The 21,582-nt window shown below is 50.1% G+C and overlaps 1 protein-coding gene across 1 annotated transcript; it reads right to left on the reverse strand.

Annotated features, from left to right (window-relative positions):
* Window positions 1-7,038: 7,038 nt before the first annotated feature.
* Window positions 7,039-20,700, reverse strand: LOC135821805 (uncharacterized). Its single transcript, XM_065334801.1, has 4 exons — window positions 20,685-20,700; window positions 18,510-19,640; window positions 17,604-17,766; window positions 7,039-9,031 (listed from the first exon to the last, which is right to left on the reverse strand). Exons 1-4 carry the CDS (start codon window positions 20,698-20,700, stop codon window positions 7,579-7,581), a joined length of 2,763 nt encoding a protein of 920 aa, XP_065190873.1. The 3' UTR covers window positions 7,039-7,578.
* Window positions 20,701-21,582: the final 882 nt, after the last annotated feature.

A 21,582-nucleotide genomic window follows, 5' to 3' on the forward strand; every position in this document is an offset into this window, starting at 1 on the left:
TGGTCAGCTCTGGAGGCGTGGACGTGGACTGAGTTTGCTTGCCCGGCGAACGTGGTTCTTGAGTATGATCCTTTCCCAGCTGTGTTATGGTTCAGTTTCTTTCCAGGACTTAGCGCACACCTGCTTGGTCAGCTTGAAAAGATGTTCAAGGCTGGCATCCGTGCAACCTTGCAACAGCGGCTCTTGACTCCAACTGCCCCGCTGCTCTCTCTGCTCAGCATTGTTAGTCTACCACCTACATAATTGTCTTATTTGTTCATCGATGCATTAACTCCTCCTGTAGCCCCCTTCTTCAACAATTATTCACCCGAACGGCCCCGGAGACTGTTCCGGAGGATCAGCGCACCACACGGGGACAAGTGTCGAACTTGCTTCAAGTTCGCTTTCTTCGTGGGCCTGCGGGACGATCGACCATGATGTTTCGGGGAAGCATTCTCTGGAACGCTCTCCCCTCTGATTTTAGAGTGATAGGTGTCCCTGGTCCCTTCCGAAAAGCTCTTTCTGCCATTGATATACTTACCTTGTGAATATCCTCGTTATACCTTTATTATCTGCCATAAACTCCAACCTTCTCGTCTATCAATCATTTTTGCAAGCATGTCTATAAAATCAACCACGTATTCCTGACTCCATGAAATTGTCTTTCTATTCTTTGACTCCATGAAATTATTGTCTTTCTAATTCTGACGCCATGAAATTGTCTTCATATAATGTTTTCCTTTTCTCCTTTTGGTCCTTTCGTCTTATATTATTATCATTTCTTGTTTTCCCTTGCATATCATCCCTTCATCATTCTGTGAGAACCTGTCCTATGGGCAGGTGAGAAGGCATCTCTGCCTGTTCATTTGGTGAAGAAGGCGTGATCGACCTCCTAACGAAAACAAGTCTGGTACCGCCTCCAGGGGATATGGTGGAGTCGCTATTCTCGTTCGTGATCATCGTTTCAGTTGTATCCAACTTCGCAACGACCTCAGTCGCCCTACCTGTGAAACAGAGTGGGTGGAGCTTAAACCTTGTTCCGGCTCCCCAAAGCCTATTATTGTCTGTAGTGCCTATCGCCCACCCTCTGCCGAAAGCACAGAGATAAATCACTTCTGTAACATGCTCACCGATGCCCTGGTCACTATCCCCATGTCCTCGTACCACGTCATACTGACTGGAGACTTCAACTGTAAGCACCAGCACTGGTGCCCAACTGACTCAACGTCCCCCGCGGGAGCTGCGCTCTACCGCCACCTCACCTGCTTCGGACTAGAGCAGCTTGTGAATACCCCAACGCACACAACACCTGCAGGGACCCAGTCGTGCTTAGACCTTCTCTTCGTCGACAACCCCCAGCTTGCAACGGATATTAACACGACTTGCGCTCTTGGATCCTCGGATCATCTGACCGTGTCATGTCGGTTCGAGCTCTCACCATCGCCTGGCCAACATCTGCAGCAAGCACCACGCAAACATTTCCCTTACCGCTATCGTCATATCCCCTCTCACTGCTGGGACTCTCTTAATTCCGATCTCTCTCATTGTGACTGGTCATTTCTACGCCCAGGCAATTCCCCAACTGTTGACGACGCAGTCGATCGATTTTCAATCGTCCTGGAACAAACCTTCCAGCACCACCTCGCTGATTTTTCCACCCATTCTTGTCGGTCAAACACACGCACATCGTCTGTGACATCCAATCCACCCTGGGTGTCGACTGTCCTCGTATCTGCGGTGAAACGTAAACGAGACCTCTTCAGTGTCAGCCGAAAATTTCCAACACCTGTCAATATGGAGGCCTACCGAGCTCAACGCAACTTTGTCAAATACCTATCCCGTAAAACCTACCGCTCTTACATCAGCTCCCTCTCTGCAACAATCTCATCACCCAATCGTCCTTCTCTCTATCAGTTCATTCGCACCCAGCGTCCCGGTGTCTCTCGCGCCCCAATCCAGTGCTTGATTGATCCTGATGGCAACCGTCAGTCTGAGGCAAAGTCCCTTGCGGACACTCTGAACAAACAGTTTGTCTCTCCCGGCCTTCCCGACGATCCGAACTGGGTTATTCCGCCCCTGCACCCAGCTCCAGAGCTGCGCGCTCCACTTCTGGAGGTTTTTACAACAACTGGTGTGGTCCGCAAACAACTGAAACGTCTTAAGAGCTGCAAGTCTCCTGGAAAAGACGGTATTCCAAATGAAGTCCTTAAACTGCTGGTGCCTTCCTTGTCGTATCCCCTGTGCTTGCTCTTCAACTTGTCATATCGTGCAGGAGTCTTCCCATCTGCGTGGAAATCTGCTATTGTTGTCCCGATCTTTAAGAAAGGACAACGCTCCCAAGCTGTTAATTACAGGCCCATCTCCCTCCTACCCACTATATCCAAGGTCTGTGAACGCATCTTCTATGAATCTCTCTACCACCATGTCACCCCTGCCCTCTCCTCTGCACAATCCGGCTTCTGTCGTGGCGACTCAACTACTTTGCAATTGACACGCTTAATCCAGGATATTTACGGACATCGTAACCTGAAGAAGCATGTAGGTCTTGTCTTTTTTTATCTGTCAAAAGCGTTTGATACAGTCTGGCATCGAGGCCTACTTGCAAAGCTTGAGTACATTTTTCTAGTACGTGGTACAGCTCTGCAGTGGCTGTCGTCATATTTGTCGTCCCGTCATCAAACTGTCCGTGTCTCTGCTTCCTTGTCCGATCCTTTACCTGTAGTGTCTGGTGTTCCACAGGGGTCCATACTGGGTCCACTCCTTTTCCTAACTTATGTGAACGATCTGCCCTCTCTAGTTCCAGACGTCAGCCTTTTTGCTGATGACACTGCACTGTTGTGCTCTGACAGCTCGCCGTCCAACCTCGTTACCTCCATGCAGACCGGCATTAACTCCACCATAGCATGGATGGAAGCTTGGAAGCTGAGGCCCAACATCGCGAAGACCGAAGCAATGTTCATCAGCCCATCGCCGCCTACTCAGCCGTTGCACTTTCCAGGAGCCAATGCTAACGTTAAAATTGTTCATGAACACAAACACCTTGGTGTTATATTCGACAGCCATATGTCCTGGTCCCCACAGGTCCAGTCAGTATGCAAGCGAGCTAGCTCCTCCCTTGGCATGTTGCAACCTCACTGCCACCATTTAAATGACCATTGCCGAAAATTGTTCTTTACGTCGTATATTCTACCTATATTTGATTACTGTGACACAGCGTGGTGCGGTCTGTCTCAGGCCCTTGTTCAAACTCTGGAAATACACCAGCGTCTGCTTCTAAAAATCAAACATTCTCCTCCCAACGTCTCTACAGTTTAGCTTCAGTATCTCCCCTCTTAGAGCGACACCAGCAACATCTTTGCATCCTTCTACACATGATCTTATTAGACCTGGCTCCAAAACACTTTGCTAAGTATAACTGGTTTGTGTCCACCAGATCAACACGTCATTCCTTCTCATTACCCCGTGCCAATACCTCCCTGTTTCTGAAATCTCCTATCTTCTCTGCGTACACTCTCTGGTCTTCCCTGCCAACTAGCCTTAAAGCATGCACAGACATTAAGGAGTTCAAGCTTCAGCTTCTTCGTCCTAAATAATCTCACCATTTTCGTTATGCCTCCCCTTGCAGTACTCCCTTTGTTTCTCTCCTTATTATTCAGTTCGCCGTGGTTGGCTACCACCCGACTTCCCATATATATTGGCAGTCTTCTGACGAGCCAGGAGATGTTGAATTAATAATAATAATAAGAAAAATAAACAACAACAAGAACGAGTATGACGATTGCGAAGACAGTTTAACCGTGATGATAATTTTCAAAGGTAACTCGAACTATTTTGGCAATGAAAAAATCTGTTTACAAAAGAAGTCAACTAATGAATAGAAGAAGTAATGTTTTCTCTTTTCCATGTTGATCTCTAGCATGCATGGACACCTTGGTATGGGGATACTCATGTATTTTGTTGTACTTATGGCCACTTGGAAGTACGAAAAAGGCACAAATTTCCGAACTTTGAGGCTCCATAAGTACAACAAAGTGGATATGTATCCCTGCGTGCCAAAGCATAATACGAGGTTTTGCGAGCATTATGCGAGAATCCATGAAATAATTCCAAGATTTCGAGAGCATAGACCGCCGGAGCCTACTCCCCGGGAGAGGGGAGAGAGACTCAAAAGGAATCTTGGAAAGATGACTCAATTGGCCATTGAACCACCCAACGGCCGACACCCCCTGAAATCCCCAAACTAGGGTGAACTTGAAATGATCCCACTTATGGGTTCACCACACCTCAGTAAGTGGTTGAGGACAAGGTGCAGGAAAAGGATTGACGGCATCAGGGTATTCGTCCCGGGATCCACCTGCAGGTACCGCTGCCCCCAGTGAAGGTGATACTTGCTACTAGTGTGCGTGGCTAAATCAGAGTGGATCGGATAAAAGCTTCACTAGCACCATTGTTTACACAAGAGTTAATCTAGCCAGAAGCAGTCCATGGTTAACAGGTATGTATACTTCAAATGGAAAGTGCATGAATCCTGAAACCAACAAAGGTGGTAGGTACAGCAATACACCTTCACGCAGCTGAGCCCGTTGTCAACAGGCCCAACACTATCTGGCATAAGTGTACCCACCAACCGAACTAGCTGACACACACACACACCTCACACACACCTTCTTCCTTCTTCTCCACTGCCATGACTGGCTAAGTGGCCCCATACGGGGCAGCTCTTGGATTAGCGCTGTCTCCGGGAAGCGGCACCAGGACCCAACGACTGACGTGACGGCGCATTCCCACGGGTTATAATTGCTATTGAACGCCGCGATGTACAACGATGCCGTGCGATATCCTGACGGCGGCGGAAATCTTCGACAGTATATTGATGAGAGCCGAACCAAAGCGTCTCCTGGAGGCCAACGATGTCCATTCCATACTTTTTGAGCTGACGACACACAAGGTCAATTTTTCTCTCCTCGCGAATATTCGAACAAACTTTCACACACACACACACACACACACACACACACACACACACACACACACACACACACACACACCTCACACACACACACACACACACACACACACACACACACACACACACACACACACACACACACACACACACACACACACACACACACCTTGGTCCTTGGTAACACTGCCATCAAATGGTCACGTGTCCCCTGTGCAGGAGTCGACAGCACTGAGTTCAGCATTGGATCCAGAAACGCCGCTCTACTTCCTGGACAGGAAATTAGCACAGCTATGCAGGTCGAAACCACGGGATGACTTGCAGCAGCGACCGCAGCCGAGACAATGCGCTCTGCAGCAGGGCAGGGCAACCCGCTGTTTCCGGACCGAGTCTGCCGATGCCACAGCCGAGACCGACGCCACTTTAGCAGCCGAGTTGGAGAGACACTTATGCGAAGCTAGCCCGCCGGCACTCAAGAACCATCTCCCGCACGCATTACATAGTCGGCTGCCGCACACACACACACACACACACACACACACACACACACACACACACACACACACACACACACACACACACACACACACACACACACACACACACACACACACACACACACACACACACACACACACACACACACACACACACACACACACACACACACACACACACACACACACACACACACACACACACACACACACACACACACACACACACACACACACACACACACACACACACACACACACACACACACACACACACACACACACACACACACACACACACACACACACACACACACACACACACACACACACACACACACACACACACACACACACACACACACACACACACACACACACACACACACACACACACACACACACACACACACACACACACACACACACACACACACACACACACACACACACACACACACACACACACACACACACACACACACACACACACACACACACACACACACACACACACACACACACACACACACACACACACACACACACACACACAAACACACACACACCTCACACACATACACAAACACATACACACACACACACACACACACACACACACACACACACACACACACACACACACTCACAAATTCGCCTGCAGAAGCGAAGTCGGACGATCTTCATTAGCAAGAAAAGGAAAGTAAAAAGTAGGTATTAGGAGTACGGCTACAAAACTATAGTAATCTCAACAGACGATAAAAAAATGTTCTTACGTCACCCGTCATGAACAACGCTGCAATAAATCCAGTAAATCCATTTCAACCAGACTTGGCAGCAAAACAATTATTTTTACCGCATTTTACCTGGGGAATACATAATGATTATTATGCGCTTGTTTTGGCCATTTCAGCAGGTGATAAAACAAAGTAAACTGCCCCGTATTACTACTGAACGCACAGCAGAAAACTGCCTGATAGCAACAAGCTGCAGCTAGTATGTGTGTAGAAGGCATACATGTATGAAAGAGAATGAGAGAGAGGGGGGGGGGGGGGGAGGGAGACGGAGAGAGAAAAAGCGAGAAAGGGAGCGAGATTATGATAGAGAAAGTGAGTATTGCAGATCTGCATAGTTGCATTTGTCGAGTAAGAAAGTGAAAAATCATACTCTAGGGGCACAACTGTGATAATTAGAACAGTAGGGAAATACCGTGGGATAAAAACGTTGGGAACCCGAGATACAAATTTCCGGCAAAGGAAGACCCACAAACACGGAATAAAAAAAGGAGAATAAAACTTGTGTAAGATGTGAGAACTGCGGGCAAACCGATGAGGAAGAGGAAGGATAGGAAAGTGTGCGAAACGATACCCAATGCATGCACGCTAGAAATAGCCGCCTCACTTGAGACCTATGAATCGGCATTGTCAGTCCATTAGTAACCTTGAATCGAAATTGATTTGCTCATGCGTGTGTGTGTGTGTGTGTGTGTGTGTGTGTGTGTGTGTGTGTGTGTGTGTGTGTGTGTGTGTGTGTGTGTGCGTAGCATGTGTGGTGCATGCGCAGGATAATTCGCTACGCAGCCACTTGCGTGAGTTAAAATGAAAGCCATATTCTGGATTATTGGAAATATTTTGTTCATCGCAGCCCCGAGCAGCTGAGACACAAGCAAGCAATACGCACATAATAACGTTGACAAAACCAGTGTGAGCAAAGGACGGAAAGGGGCAGAAGGCACTATCCAACAGTGCATCGTGGTTGTCTAGCGAGGACATGACAGCGAAGAGCACGAGCTAAGCGGTGTGCATCCGAGGATACCTCTTCAAACTACCCGGTGCCAGATTTGTTGCCACCGAGTTCCTCTGCGAAGTAGTCATCCAAACTCATCTGTACGGATGACGCCCTGTCCATAGCTCCCGCGCCAACGCTGCACATTCTGGCCACTTTCATTTGGCTGTTGCGCTCCAGACTCTCTGCACGCACGTAAGAATAGTGGTTCGGGACGTGCGGGAAGTAAGGCTTGTCCTGGTCGGCCTTTCCGGAAAGGCTGGATGGCGCAGGAGGTGGGTTTGTGATGATGGGGGGTTCCTCTTGACGGAGGCTTTGCCCACCAGCGTGTACTGCGCGCCAGCAATCTGCTCAGGAGAAGAGGGCACGTATCAGTGCGCTCGTCTTTCGATCCAACACCGCCATTGCGCCGCCGGGGGCTACGGTAACACAATTCTGCGTGTCGAGCTCCATGTCCTTCTTGGTTTTGAGCAGCAAGCTGGGCACCTGGTTACCACTGGAGGTGACCTGCACAGAAGAGCTTTCCGACTTCTGAGGACTGGCGGCATCTTCCTCATGCCCACACTGTGTGGCCGAGACGGCAAGCCTCGTCTCCGCGGCCAAGCAGACTTGTTCGTCCGAGGCCCCGTCCAAGGGCTGGCTGGACGTACTGAAATCGAACAGGGCATGCTTGTTGCACACGGTGCTCACGTCAGGCTGAGCCTCGGTCATGGAAACTTCGAAGACCGTCAGTGGTGTAGTGCTGCCGCTGTTGTTCTTAGATTCATAGCTGCCATCGAGGTCGATAGACACTGGCTTGCCGTTGGCTTGCATTGACTTTGCCGGGACGGAACTTGACAGTTCGTCTGCTGCCGCCCTGCTCGCATGTTGCTCACTGTCCAGAGATTCCCAGCCCCCGCCTGCTGCTGCCGCTGCTGAGCCTACAGCGTATGCATCGTTAGTGCTTCCGTTCACGTGCCTGCTGAAAAGAGAGTACTGTTTTTCTTCGTCGCAGGGGTTCCAGTCGTTTGAGTTGGCCCTCGTCAGGTCATCGATCACACCATAGTCTCCTTCGAATTCGTTCAACGGCACAGTGGTAACTGACGAACCTCTCCTACTGGCCCATCTACCTCCTCCCTCTATTGTTGGCCTGCGAGAGAAGACGTTGAGGTAATCGCCGTCCGCCGATGTCCAATGCTCCAAGTCTTCGGCCTGGCTTTCGCCGAGCGGTGAAGCGGTCGACCCAGAGTGGTTGTTGGCAACGAGTCTCTCCTCAGTTACGTTGTACCGACAGCCGAGGTCGTGCTGGGAGCTGATATTCGACCAACACGGTGAGGAAGTGACCGGGATGGTGGCGCTGTTCCGTCTCGACTTCTTGCCCACCACGCTGTAGAGCAACGAGGAGCACATAGCGTAGAGAGTGTTGGTGAGACGGTGGCCTGATTCCGTGTGGCCTTGCTGCGTGTTGATCGGCTTACCGTTTCCTTGCCTTTCGTCGTACATCGCACCGGTGAGGTTGGACGTGGAGTTGGAAGTTTCTTGGCTCAGATTGCCAGCACTGCAGCTGAGGTCGCCGCGCAGGCTCTGCTCAGCTTGCTGACAGTGGGCCGACGTGTCCGGCGAGAGCTGCCGGTCCGGCTTGGCGTCGGTGTAGGTGCTCACCGACTGGGAGCGGGCGTCGGCTCTTGCCAGCTGAAACTCCTCGTGGTACGTAGTGGTGTAGTCGTCCGTCGACGTGGCACTGCTTCCATACCTCAAGAACAGTTCATACGCTTTGTTGTCGAATTGGAGCTGTGGCGGGTGCTCGTCGACATCGTTCTTCCTGCTGTTCAACAAGACATGGGTAGACACAATAGTGGCAGACAGACAGAAATATAGATTGGGCAACAGTATATTAATATGAATTGGTTAGCCGACAGACTGGGAGAAATCAGCAAACGAAGCACAGCAACCACACAGTTTCAACTAGGCGTTTTTCACGTCGAATACCATGGTGATTAAGGCCTCGGTCACGCTATGGCAAGGTTGTAGTTGGACCATTTTTCACGTCGAATACCATGGTGATTATGGCCTCGGTCACGCTATGGCAAGGTTGTAGTTGGACTTAGCGCCAAATATGGAGTCGCACTGCATTTTTGCTTTTGCCGTCGCGGCCTGACGCACTTCACAAAACCACTGTGTGACGAATCAAATCCCTGTGATAAGAGTAGGGTACGCTATTTTTCAAAGAAACTTGTTTTCATGCAAGTGAATGCAGCAGCATGCAAGCGACAGCGGAAACACAGCCGATTTGCTCCCAGCGTCTGACGCTCAAATTTCCCCGCGTTTTCGTCAGTTGCCATGGAAAAGCTCATGATTCTGATGCTGACGCTGCATTTTTTACGTAGTGTGACCGAGGCCTAACACGGTAGCAAGCATGTCCTTATAACCGGCACTTTGGCGGTCAGGGCATTGACAACGCAGCACTTTAAAAGATTGCGGTAGTGGTTGCGCTAGTGGTGACAACTTCATAGTAAAACATTGAATATTACTAGTATCAAACAACAGTGGAGACCACGGTACTACAATGTCAAAAACGCTGACAACTTTCGCACAAACTTCTTTTGCACACACAGCCAAATATGTAGTTGGCGCCACTAGCGCTATCTGTTAAAGTGCTATTTTTTCAATGCGCTCACCGCCAAAGTGCCGGTTATAAGGACATGCTTGCTACCTTGTTAATCACCATTGTATTCGACTTGAAAAAGAAAAGAAAAAGAAAGGCCTCCTCGAAACTATAATTATGGCTTGTGTGCTTCGTGTGCTCATGAATAATACAATGCATGCAAAAGTTGAGGAAACGCTCAACCCCTGCCTCTCCCCCGCTCCTGCCATACCATAAGTATGTCTCATTGCTGCCTTGCTGCTTTGTGCCGTCAAATAGTTGGTGTTTTCTTGTCTCAAAAAAACTTATGAGAGTATTCATCGGTTTGGGGGAAAGTGTTAACGGGAAAGGTCTGGAGAAAAAAAATTGACTGTTACCACCAGGACTTCAACCAGAAACTGATGAGAATCGCGATACTAACACACCTCCCTAGTTTTATGTTTGTGATAACCTTTCAGCAGAACCCACTTGTCGAGAATTAGTGTATTGGGAGGAGGGGATGATGAAGCCATCGTCTGCAGAGATTACCCCCACCCACTCAACGCACTGCACGCACGCCATTAGGGTATTGGAGAATCGTCCTCCCGGTACAGTACAGTCGGGCGCCAAAGAACGCAGCACCGAAGAACGACCAGCCTAGAATTTCACCAAGCACAGCATACCGATGTATACACGGTTACTCAACCACGCATAGTTTGTAGTACATTAAAATAAGAACAGTCTAGGTTTGAAACCTGCCCCCCCCCCCCCCCACACCCCCTCATTCTTCAGCGACCGACAGTACTACACTGCAGGAAAGCCTGTGACTAGCGACCAGCCTGGTACAGGTCGTCCCCCGTTAATACGAGTCCGGTTAGTACATAAACCCCGTTAGTACATAAGAAATCTCAAGTCCCGGCCGAAACGTGGTCACTTCCATACAAATTTTGTCGCTTAGTACATAATTCGTTAGTACATAATCCCCGTTAGTACACAACATTTCTCCATACCCGCATGCCACCTACCTCAATAGTTCATAATTTGAACAAACGGCGAGGAGACAACAATTTGATAACCGCAATCAGTAATACAAGCTGGATCGACATTTGTGTACACTGTATTCATGTATTGTTAAACTGTGGAGATAATGTGCAATAAAACGATGAAAAATGTGAAGAAATTGTGTAGAGAAAGACAGGGATTCAAACAAGTTTTCGTACAACACTCATCAGGAATCGTCGTTGTACTAAAGGACACTGAAACGAAAATTGAACTATTATAGAAAATCTAAGTTAGAGAAATAACACTAAGAGCAACAACAGTGAAATTTACAAGTGTGAATTTTAAAAATCAAAGCGAGAAATGAACAAAGGAGAAAGGAAGGAAAGACAACGTGATAACACATAACAGCAGTACATTACACCTAGAATATTAACGGCCAAGCTTGGCCGCATTAAACACGACACGTTACTTGAACAATTTCAACCCAATTATACTATCTTTCTGTACACACAAATTAGGCTTGTACAGACGCTGATAGATAGCTTCCAACACTTTTAACTGTAGTCCATAACCATGACGACCACGGCACAATGCAGTGAACGAAGAGTCGGAATACGCACCGCAACAATCAGGACTAGCCAGCAGATGATTGTACACTGAAGACTTGCTACCACGAAACCTACGCACAACACTAACACTCTCACCGGCACTCTCACCATCACTCCCATCACTGCTCTCCGACTCACTGCTCTCTCCACCGTCCGTTCCATCCTCTGCTTCCTCTGTACTCTCTCTGTCTCGTCCATCCCGCCTGACCGGGTCCATTGAACTCAACTCGGCCGTCCCCCTGCTATCACGTCCCTCCTTTCGCCCTCGTCCGCTGAGTGCATAGCTTCTGTTGTAGTTGGCTGTTGATCGTCTTGGTCTTTCAATTATGGGCTTGGATGGTAATACATAACATTAGCATCCCCCCACCTCACAACAGAGCAACCGAGTTTTGCATTAAGCTGGGAGTGCCGATTCGAGCAACTGGTATAATGGCTCGCAGCTGAGCCAGCAAATGACTCCGCTTGGAGCAGGCGAATGACTCCGCATGGAGCCGGCAAATGACTCCGCATGGAGCCGGCAAATGACTCCGCATGGAGCCGGCAAATGACTCCGCATGGAGCAGGCGAATGACTCCGCATGGAGCCGGCGAATGACTCCGCATGGAGCCGGCGAATGATTCCGCATGGAGCCGGCAATTGACTCCGCATGGAGCCAGCGAATGACTCCGCATGGAGCCGCCAAATTACTCCGCATGGAGTTGCCAACTACTCCGCATGGAGCCGCCGAATGACTCCGCATGGAGCCGCCAATGCCTCCGCATGGAGCCGCCAATGACTCTGAATAGAGCCGCCAAATGCTAGATATATAGAGATGCATAACCAGTTGAGAGCATATATTCTCATGGACTATACAGATACCGTCATGTGTGCGCCAGAAACATGAGTTGAGCTAGTGGGTGGGAGGGTGGGAAGGAAATTGTTTCGGGAACACCTGTTCCGCAAGTTGCACGCTCGAAAGTCCAAACAGCAATGACATGAAAGAGACATTGTACAGGATATTGAAGGGCGCGTGCCCACGTGACTCGCGCATGCGTGCAGGTTGGGCCAGCTCGCTGGGCTGGCTGCTAACTCGCGTTAGCATGCTAACGCTCATTTAGCATCCCCCCACCTCACAACAGAGCAACCGAGTTTTGCACTAAGCCTCGAGTGCCGATTCGAGCAACTGGTATAATGGCTCGCAGCTGAGCCAGCAAATGACTCCGCTTGGAGCAGGCGAATGACTCCGCATGGAGCCGGCAAATGACTCCGCATGGAGCCGGCAAATGACTCCGCATGGAGCCGGCAAATGACTCCGCATGGAGCAGGCGAATGACTCCGCATGGAGCCGGCAAATGACTCCGCATGGAGCCGGCGAATGACTCCGCATGGAGCCGGCGAATGACTCCGCATGGAGCCGGCAATTGACTCCGCATGGAGCCAGCGTATGACTCCGCATGGAGCCGCCGAATTACTCCGCATGGAGCCGCCGAATGACTCCGCATGGAGCCGCCAATGCCTCCGCATGGAGCCGCCAATGACTCTGAATAGAGCCGCCAAATGCTAGATATATAGAGATGCATAACCAGTTGAGAGCATATATTCCATGAATTGGCACTCCCAGAGCGGATCACAAAGTGCAGCTACCTGTGATATTTGTAAGCAGTGCAAGCTCGGTAACGATTGACTAACAGGAACTCGATATCATGGGCTGAGGCCATTGCCACAGCCACCCATGCTTTGGCTGCTGGTGGCCTCTGAATGTTACTCGGGCAGACATGGCTTTCCACCTTCCCGCCTCTCTGAATATCGAGTCCGGCAGCTGATTCGAAACGATTAGCCGGTGTATGACGCCAGGCCATAGCCACAACTGATGAGCAAGATTTTCGCAGTTGCTGCAAAGCCGATCGATTGGCATCTGCTGCTGGTGCCGCTAGCTTTTCCAGGTGCTGCCACAATTGCAAACCACTCTTTGCGATTGGCTGGTCTGCTTGATTGACTGTCCATTGCCCTATCCCCGGTTGCAATTGTTTGCGCACCAGCCAAGTGCACCACTTGCATCAGTGAATAGCAGCAAGTTGGGGGACGGCGTCCACTTAGGGTGTAGGAAGAAGGACCGGCCGTTCTACTATTCCATGAGCTCAGGCCATCAGCGAAGGTATTTCAGGCACTCTTCGGAGAGCTTGATCAGGTAATACGGCTGCCGGTACCAGTTGGCAAGTGACCACAATCTGCAATGTGCGTCCTGGGACTATCACTCTTGTAGCAAACGAGAGCTTTCCCAGAAGATACTCGAGTTGACATTGGGTAGTTGAAACTGTGTTGAGAGTGGCCCGTAGGAGGTCGTGAAGCTTGGCAAGTTCGACCATCGGCAGACTGATGTGAGCGCGCGGATGTCCAGGATGACGCCGATAAACGTCAGGACGTGGGCTGGACCCTCCACTTTTGCTGACGCGAGAGAAACACCGAGGTATGTAAACGCACGGCGCCGAGTAGCGAGTTGCTGGCGAGCTAACACAGGTCCAGAGCATACATCGAGGAAGCACTTTATCTGACGCCAGAGAAACACCGAGGTATGTAAACGCACGGCGCCGAGTAGCGAGTTGCTGGCGAGCTAACACAAGTCCAGAGCATGCATGGAGACAGAAACGTTAGTCGAGGTATTTCCCGTAATGGTAAGATGCCAATAACGTCAGGACTTGAGCTGGACCCTCCACTTTTGCTGGGGCCAGAGAAACACCGAGGTATGTGAACGCTCGGAGCAGAATAGCGAGTTGCTGGCGAGGTAACACAAGTCCCGAGCATGCATTGAGGAAGTAACATTAATTGAGGTATTCCCCGTAATGCAACAGGCGTGGGAGTGCGAACTGCCCGCACACAATCCATTCACTGGCGGATGCGACAGAGTTCCATATAGCTGGCCTGGAGCGTAGTACAGTCTGAAGGGCAGGACGCTCTCATAACAGTATTGATCCTGCCAGCGGTTCAACAAGGGCCACTCATCCGGGCAGACGGGAATTCGGCAGAATGCACTTTTAACATTGAGCTTAGCAAGATACAGCGGGGCGAGCAATTGTGTAATCATGTTTGCAGCATTGTCATCTTGACATTGTGGAGAGACACGGTCTGCTGGAATGTAATCGTTGACACTTCGACCCTCCAGGCTTTACAAAGGGTGTGTCGTGTGTAACTTCCCGTTCGTCTAGGAACCGCATCTACGCCGGAACAGCACAGAGGCGAGAAAGGGGGTGAAGAACACGGGCCAGCTGTTTCAAGCCTGCTGCAAGAAACGAATCGGCCAGCTGCTTCAAGCCTGCTGCAAGAAACGGATCGTTGCGCAGAAATATAATCTGGGTTAGCATGTGACCGTGTTAAATTCAATGGATCCCAGTTAGTTGAGTGGTTGCCGATGAAACCTACCACAACCCCACAATTACGACCATGTGCAACATACCTCCGGAGCATAGGATCAGGATGTGAGTCCAGTAATTTTGAGAAGTGAGAAACTGAGTGCTTACACAGTTACTGATGAGGCCTTACACTTTGCCCTGGGATGCTCCTGTCGGCACTGGAGGTAGCACTGCCTGAGCTGACGCGTGCAAGCGCCGTACTCGTAGTAGCGGCATACGGTTGCGGTACGTGATGCGGATCTGTACTGGTGAGTAGGACGAAATGCGCACGGAAATGCTGGCGAGTGCACTGAGCTGCACTGCTGGCAGGCAGGTCGGGCTGTTCCAGTACACCGCGAGGCGCAGTTGCCACAAGTTGATATTGATAACCTGGCTTTGGAGATTTATTTTATTTTCCATTGCTATCAGGTTCGGCTTAATTCCCTCTGTGCTGCGCTGATGAGTCCACAAAGGACGAAACAGTTGTCCGCAGATTGAGTATTGATAACGTCCAGTTTCTAGGTGGCAAAAACTGGCGATTGGCCGCGACGATCGTGGCCAAATATGTCCACAGGCACTCGTGAAACGCGGTGAGGAACAGTGGAACACAGACCATTCACGAACACTGTCCAGGTCTCAACTCAAGTGCTACCGTCATGCAGCCTACGAAGCGCAGTTCTGGGTTCGGATTCAAATAAATGCTAGTGCGCCAGAAGAGCAACATACGAGGGGCTACGGAGTTGGAACGTCGCCGGAGCTGGACTGACTGCAACTGTATCGGGCATCAGGAAATCGAAGTCCACGAACTCGCCTCTCCGGACGCGATCGAGAAGGGCCCGTATAGGACAGTCGGGTTCACCTGCTGTTGGTGCTGCATGCGCATATGGCGGTCGTCACTGCACCGGGCTCCCAGTAAGGTCCGGCCTGCTGGCGGCGAGCGGCGATACGGATCCAAGTAGAGCGAGGAGAAGCTGGGTGGCGTTGGTGACGGCAGTGGACAACTCCCGTTGTTACTTCCAACAGAAAATCAAAGTCCACGAACTCGCCTCTCTGGATACGAATTACGATCGTCAGGCTCGCGCCTGCTGTTGCAGTGGTGGTGCTGCGTGGCGGCCGTCGCTGCGTTCGCAGTAGGCGGGCGGCGGAGCCAGGTAGAGAGAGGCAATCCGGAGAGGCTGGACGCCGGTTGGTGACGACGACATTGTTTCAAGGCACAAACAAGGGTCGCTGAGATCGCGTGGAGGTACTTCATTTCAGGAAACCTGATGATGGCGCAAGCTAAAAAACCACAGTCGACGTTCCACTGTAGACAACGACATTGTTTCAGGCACCAACAGGCACCAACAGGCGTCATTGAAGTCTGAATTGAAACGTAGAGATACGAGAATGCAAGCTTGAAAGTCTAACGAAAGGAAATTGTTTCGGGAACACCTGTTCCGCAAGTTGCACGCTCGAAAGTCCAAACAGCAATGACATGAAAGAGAAACTGTACAGGATATTGAAGGGCGCGTGCCCACGTGACTCGCGCATGCGTGCAGGTTGGGCCAGCTCGCTGGGCTGGCTGCTAACGCGCGTTAGCATGCTAACGCTCATTTAAATTTTGTCAAGTCCCAGAGATTATGTATTAACGAGGGACGACGTCTACTACCAACCACTTCGCCAGGCACGGACGGTCTCACATTCATATAATGGTTATGCGGTGCAATCCTTTAGCTAAGGACCACCTATATTCGACCTTCCGCCACAGCACGTTATCTTGGCCTCATTATTGACCAACACCTCACCTTTGAGGATCAAGTCAGCCATGTATGTACATCTGTTTATAAGAAGATAGGAGCATTCCGCCGCTGCCGCCGTACAGTAGACCACACAACTAAGCGAATAGTTTATTTATCCCTCATCCAATCCACTATTGAATACGCCAGCAACTCGTATGCTCACTGTCTTACACCATCTTTATACTCTCGCCTTGTTACTTTAAGTCATATCAGTATGAAACAGGTTTTTGGTCTCCCTCGCCGTACCCCGACTGTCTTTGTTTTGCGGCACGCTAAGTTATACTCCCTCGAATCTCGTCTCAACTTGAGGCTTTTTATTTTTGTTTTCCGCTGTATTCATCAGCTTACAAGTCCTCTTCTTTCCTCAATGTTCACCCTCCAGCCGGCTGCTACTTGCACCGAGAGGCGCACTAGAGGGCAATCATTCTCTTCACTTTCTTTGCCCGCTGCTACCACTAGATATGGCATGTTCTCTATTTCTTTCCTTGGCACTGATAGGTGGAATTCTCTGCCTGTCTCGTGTCGTCAGGTTGAGCATCTATCCGTTTTTGTTTCGCTCTGTAAAGAGCACTTAGGGTTCCCTGTAACAAGACGGCAACGTCTGTAGGGCCTTCCCTATCAAAATAATAAATTCTACTACCACTACTACTACTACTACTACTTGCCACTAAAGACCACCTGCCAATAAAGACCGCTTTCTCTGGCCCCAAGGGGTGTACGTTAGTTACATGTTACTACTGTGTATGCATCCATGTTAATGGGGTCGTTCTCGGCACTTGTGCCAGTGGTTGTGAGACTTGCCCACTCACCCCACCGTTAGGCGCTGCATCTGCCGCTAGGGTTTACCGGGTGTTAGCGGCCGTCGACCTGCTTGAATGTTGCTTGCAGGCACTAAATCACTAAAATGATGTAATAACGGAATTCCGCCGTGACAGCAACCCATCAGAGCTGCACACTCTGGGTGTCACGTACTACTCTCCATGCCAACGAAAAAAGGGCTACGTGAGCTAGCGTCTCTCACCTGCTAAAAGAAGACATGCCGGGCATTGGCTGTTGCAGAATGCTAGGACGCTTTCTGGTCTCAGACTTATAGGCAAAGAAAGCGGCCAGCATGATCACGACCACACAGGTCAGAGCACCCACGCCAGTGATGAACATTGCCTGGGCTCCGGCATCTTGCTGACCTGGTTACCATACACAGCAGTTAAAGGACACAGCGGTTAAAGGACACCATTGTTAAAGGACACAGCAGTTAAAGGACACAGTGGTTAAATGACAAACCAGTTCAAGGACACAGCGGTTAAAGGACACCTCGGTAAAAGAACACAGAAGTTAAAGGACACAGTGGTTAAATGACAAAGCAGTTCAAGGACACAGCAGTTAAAGGACACAGCAGTTAAAGGACACAGCAGTTAAAGGATAAAGGCAAGATGTTCGAAAAGAACACTAGAAAAACAAAGAATCGGGGTTGAGAAAAATATACTAGTCTCGCGAACAGTGGCACACTGTGTGTGCATGTGTGCGTGTATGTGTGTGTGTGTGTGTGTGTGTGTGTGTGTGTGTGTGTGTGTGTGTGTGTGTGTGTGCGTGTGTGTTTGTGGGGTGTGTGTGTGTGTGTGTGTGTGTGTGTGTGTGTGTGTGTGTGTGTGTGTGTGTGTGTGTGTGTGTGCGCGCGCACATCTGTCTGCGCGTATGTGTGTGCGCGCATGTGAGGGATTCGCTGGGGAGAAAAAAGGCCACTTTAATCTGCTGTGTCATGGAGACCAGGTGAATGTTGCATAGTAAACACACAGTGCCCACATACCACAATATGCTGTCATATAGGTATCTAAGCAGATAACCAAAAACAGAAATTTCTATTTCAAAGCCATATCCCTTCATCTACTAGGCTGTCTTCAATGGCAACAGTTACGGGGTTTCCACTTACCACTTTTAGCGTTGGTGCTGATGTTGCACACATAGCCATCACCAAAGTATCCCGGTAGACATTGGCAGTTGAATGAAGAATCTGCCAGCGCTGCAACCGTGCCCGCTGCTGCTGTTGTCGCTGCTGCAGGTGTTGTTGTTGCCATGGTCACTGCAGTCGTCTCGTCACCAGTGCTGCAGCGTGCGTTGCGACTGCAGTTGTGTGTGCCGGTCACGCAGTGGTCCACGGACGCGCACTCCACGCCGTCGCCGGCGAAGTGCTCGCGGCACGTGCACTCGTACGAGCCGTTCAGGTTGATGCAGGTGCCGAACAGTGCGTGGCAGCTGTGCGTTCCCTCCCAGCACTCGTTCACTTCCGTGCACAGCGCGCCGTCCTCGCGATAACCAGCGAGACAGGGACACGAATACGAGCCGTTCGTGTTCACACAGTCGGCGCCCTGGAGACAGGCATCCATCGTCTGCTCGCACTCGTTCACATCCTCGCAGACAGTGCCGTCGCCGCTGTAACCCACCGGGCAGCTGCACTTGAACGCGCCGACCTCGTTGATGCACTCTCCCACCGCCAAGTCGCAGTTGTGCAGGCTACTAGCCTCCTCGCACTCGTTTATGTCCGAGCAGTTGCTGTGACTGTCGCCGGTAAAGCCGGTCAGGCATGCACAGCGATAGGAGCCGACTACGTTGCGGCAGGCGGCGTTACCAGCGCAGATACCCACGCGCAAACACTCATCAATGTCGTTGCACACCGTGTGACCGTCGCCGTCGTGACCAAACGGACAGCTGCACGTGTACGAACCCAGCGTATTGTTGCAGATTGCATTGGACGCACATGTGGACGCCGCACTGCACTCATTCACATTGCTGCAGGTGTATCCGTCGCCGGTGAACCCGGCCTTGCACAAACAACCGTACGCCCCGGCCGTGTTCGTGCAGTGAGCGTTCTCGCTGCACGCGTTATCCTCAGGCGTCACACACTCAACGATGTCCGTGCAGAACGCTCCGTCGCCGGTGTACCCCGTGGCGCACTTGCACTCAAACGAGCCTCTCGTGTTGGTGCAGTTCGCGCCGACGGGCGGGCACACGGGCGGGCCGGCCTGCGTGCACTCGTTGATGTCCTGACAGGAGTCGCCGTCCCCTGCACAGAACACAGATTCAAAAACTCATGTGCACCCCCTAACAATTTCGACCTAGGTTCAGCATGCTCATGTCGTCTTGCGCAAAGGACGAACTATTTCTCTACGCTTTCGCCACGCCACACAACAAAAGGCCTGAGAAATAAGTAGTTCTCGATACCGAGAGAGAAAGCTATTCAGTACCACACATCAAGTGCGTTCGAGAGAAGTCACAACTTATAACTGGCAAAAGGAAACATATTTCGGAAATTGGTGCCCTCATCAGCACAAAAAGTGGTGTACTCGATATCAGCACAAAAAGGTGCACGTGTGAGCAATACAATAAAGCAGCGCAACAGCATGCACCATGGGTCAGCAGCATGTACGGGTCAGCAGCATGTACGACACAGAGATACAAATACAGCAGCAGGTACGACAAAGAGACACAACTTCACAAGCGCAGCCACATCTACAACACTCATAACGACCGTGAATGACCTGCACCAGCCACCCTACACATATGCGGTCGTGCACCTCCCAATTATGAAGCCCACTGAGACTGGCTATATGTATAGGATATAACCCGAGTCAGAGGGTTCTACCGGCTGAAAATAAATCCCGACTGCGACAGCAGGAGGGATTTATATGAGGGTACGGTATACCCCGACTACGAGGGTGATATCCTACTTATGCCAGGTACCCCTACGCATTTCGAGAACAAAGAACCTATTTGGAGATCTCCTACATCATACAGTACATGAAGATGTTCTGCTGGTTATCAGTTGTCAATTGAAAGAATGGTCGAGCAAGGTCAGAAGGAGATTCCTCCGTGGATGTTTTGGCATAAGATTTCCTTTCAGTTCCAGTGCATATTGAAGCATATTGTCTCGTGAGCGATGCAGAAGCCAACTGAATTGCTGGGGTGCTGGAGTTGTCGTTGAATCAACTTACCGTCACTAGTAAGCCTACAGTACAGTTTGGACTCTTTGGGAGTAAGTGTTACTATTATCATGAAATCGTGCAGTGCTGATTTTCACATGCGGCATCTTATAATCAGGTTTGCTTACCTGCAAGTAGATGCATTTGCATACACTGTTTTGTATCACTGTATCACATTTCACTCCATTCTAGCGTTTTCCAATCGGTCTTATGGTGGATTTAAAAGCATGGAGTAGTGTATTGTACTACTCTCTGATTTAATTAAAGTACACTCTGTATCATAAACTTAGTTACCAAGGAGACAGTCTGTAGATGCTCTTCAACTATTCGAAAAACAATGTACATTGCTGATCCATTCGGGATACGTCGTGGTTATCTGATGTTCTTTATCCTCAGTTTCAGTATAATAGAATACTCGGTAGACGTATTCCAGGTCATTTTTTCTTTTCCATTGTGTACTGTTCCTCGTCAGTAATGCCGTTCTTTGTGGAGTGTACACGTGCATGTGGTGTATGTTGTGTCTGTAGTGAATGGTCCGTGCGCTGGAGTACTGCCGTCTTACAAGTTACTTCACTGCCTTTCAGTTAGTGAACTTGTACGGTGGCAGTGCCCTAGCGTACGTACCGTGCACCGAGATTTATACTCAATATAAATATCGCCCGGGATTTATACTCAATATAAATCTTGCGCGGGATTTATACTGGCCAATATAACCATGGCTACATGAGCGCTGATTGGCTGAAAACAGCCCCTTCGTGCCGTACCATGGTATAAAGTCGAATATCTCTCCGTGCCTTTAAAGGTGCGGATATACCGTAAGCGGCCCTTGCGCCTTCCTAAAAGGGGGGGGGGGGGGGCAGCTACGCCCCTGATGGCAATAAGATGGCGACAAACTAAACAGCATTTCTCGAAGTGTCTGGTTTTCAATTGTGCCCGTTAGTATTGTTCCATGCCTACCATTCAACCCATCAAGAACATAAGAATCGCACCAGGCAGACCACATTCACGATTCGCGTGAGCCTCGGC

The sequence above is a fragment of the Sycon ciliatum genome, chromosome 7 (genome assembly GCF_964019385.1).
Source record: "Sycon ciliatum chromosome 7, ocSycCili1.1, whole genome shotgun sequence".
In the NCBI taxonomy this organism is placed as follows: Eukaryota; Metazoa; Porifera; class Calcarea; order Leucosolenida; family Sycettidae; genus Sycon; species Sycon ciliatum.

Excerpts from the sequence above, each read along its gene's own strand:
- LOC135821805 (XM_065334801.1), bottom strand. Across the intron at positions 17,767-18,509 it reads CAGCACCAACGCTAAAAGTG|GTCAGCAAGATGCCGGAGCC; the intron begins GTAAGTGGAAAC and ends TATGGTAACCAG. Across the intron at positions 9,032-17,603 it reads GGCATGTCTTCTTTTAGCAG|CAGGAAGAACGATGTCGACG; the intron begins GTGAGAGACGCT and ends CTTGTTGAACAG.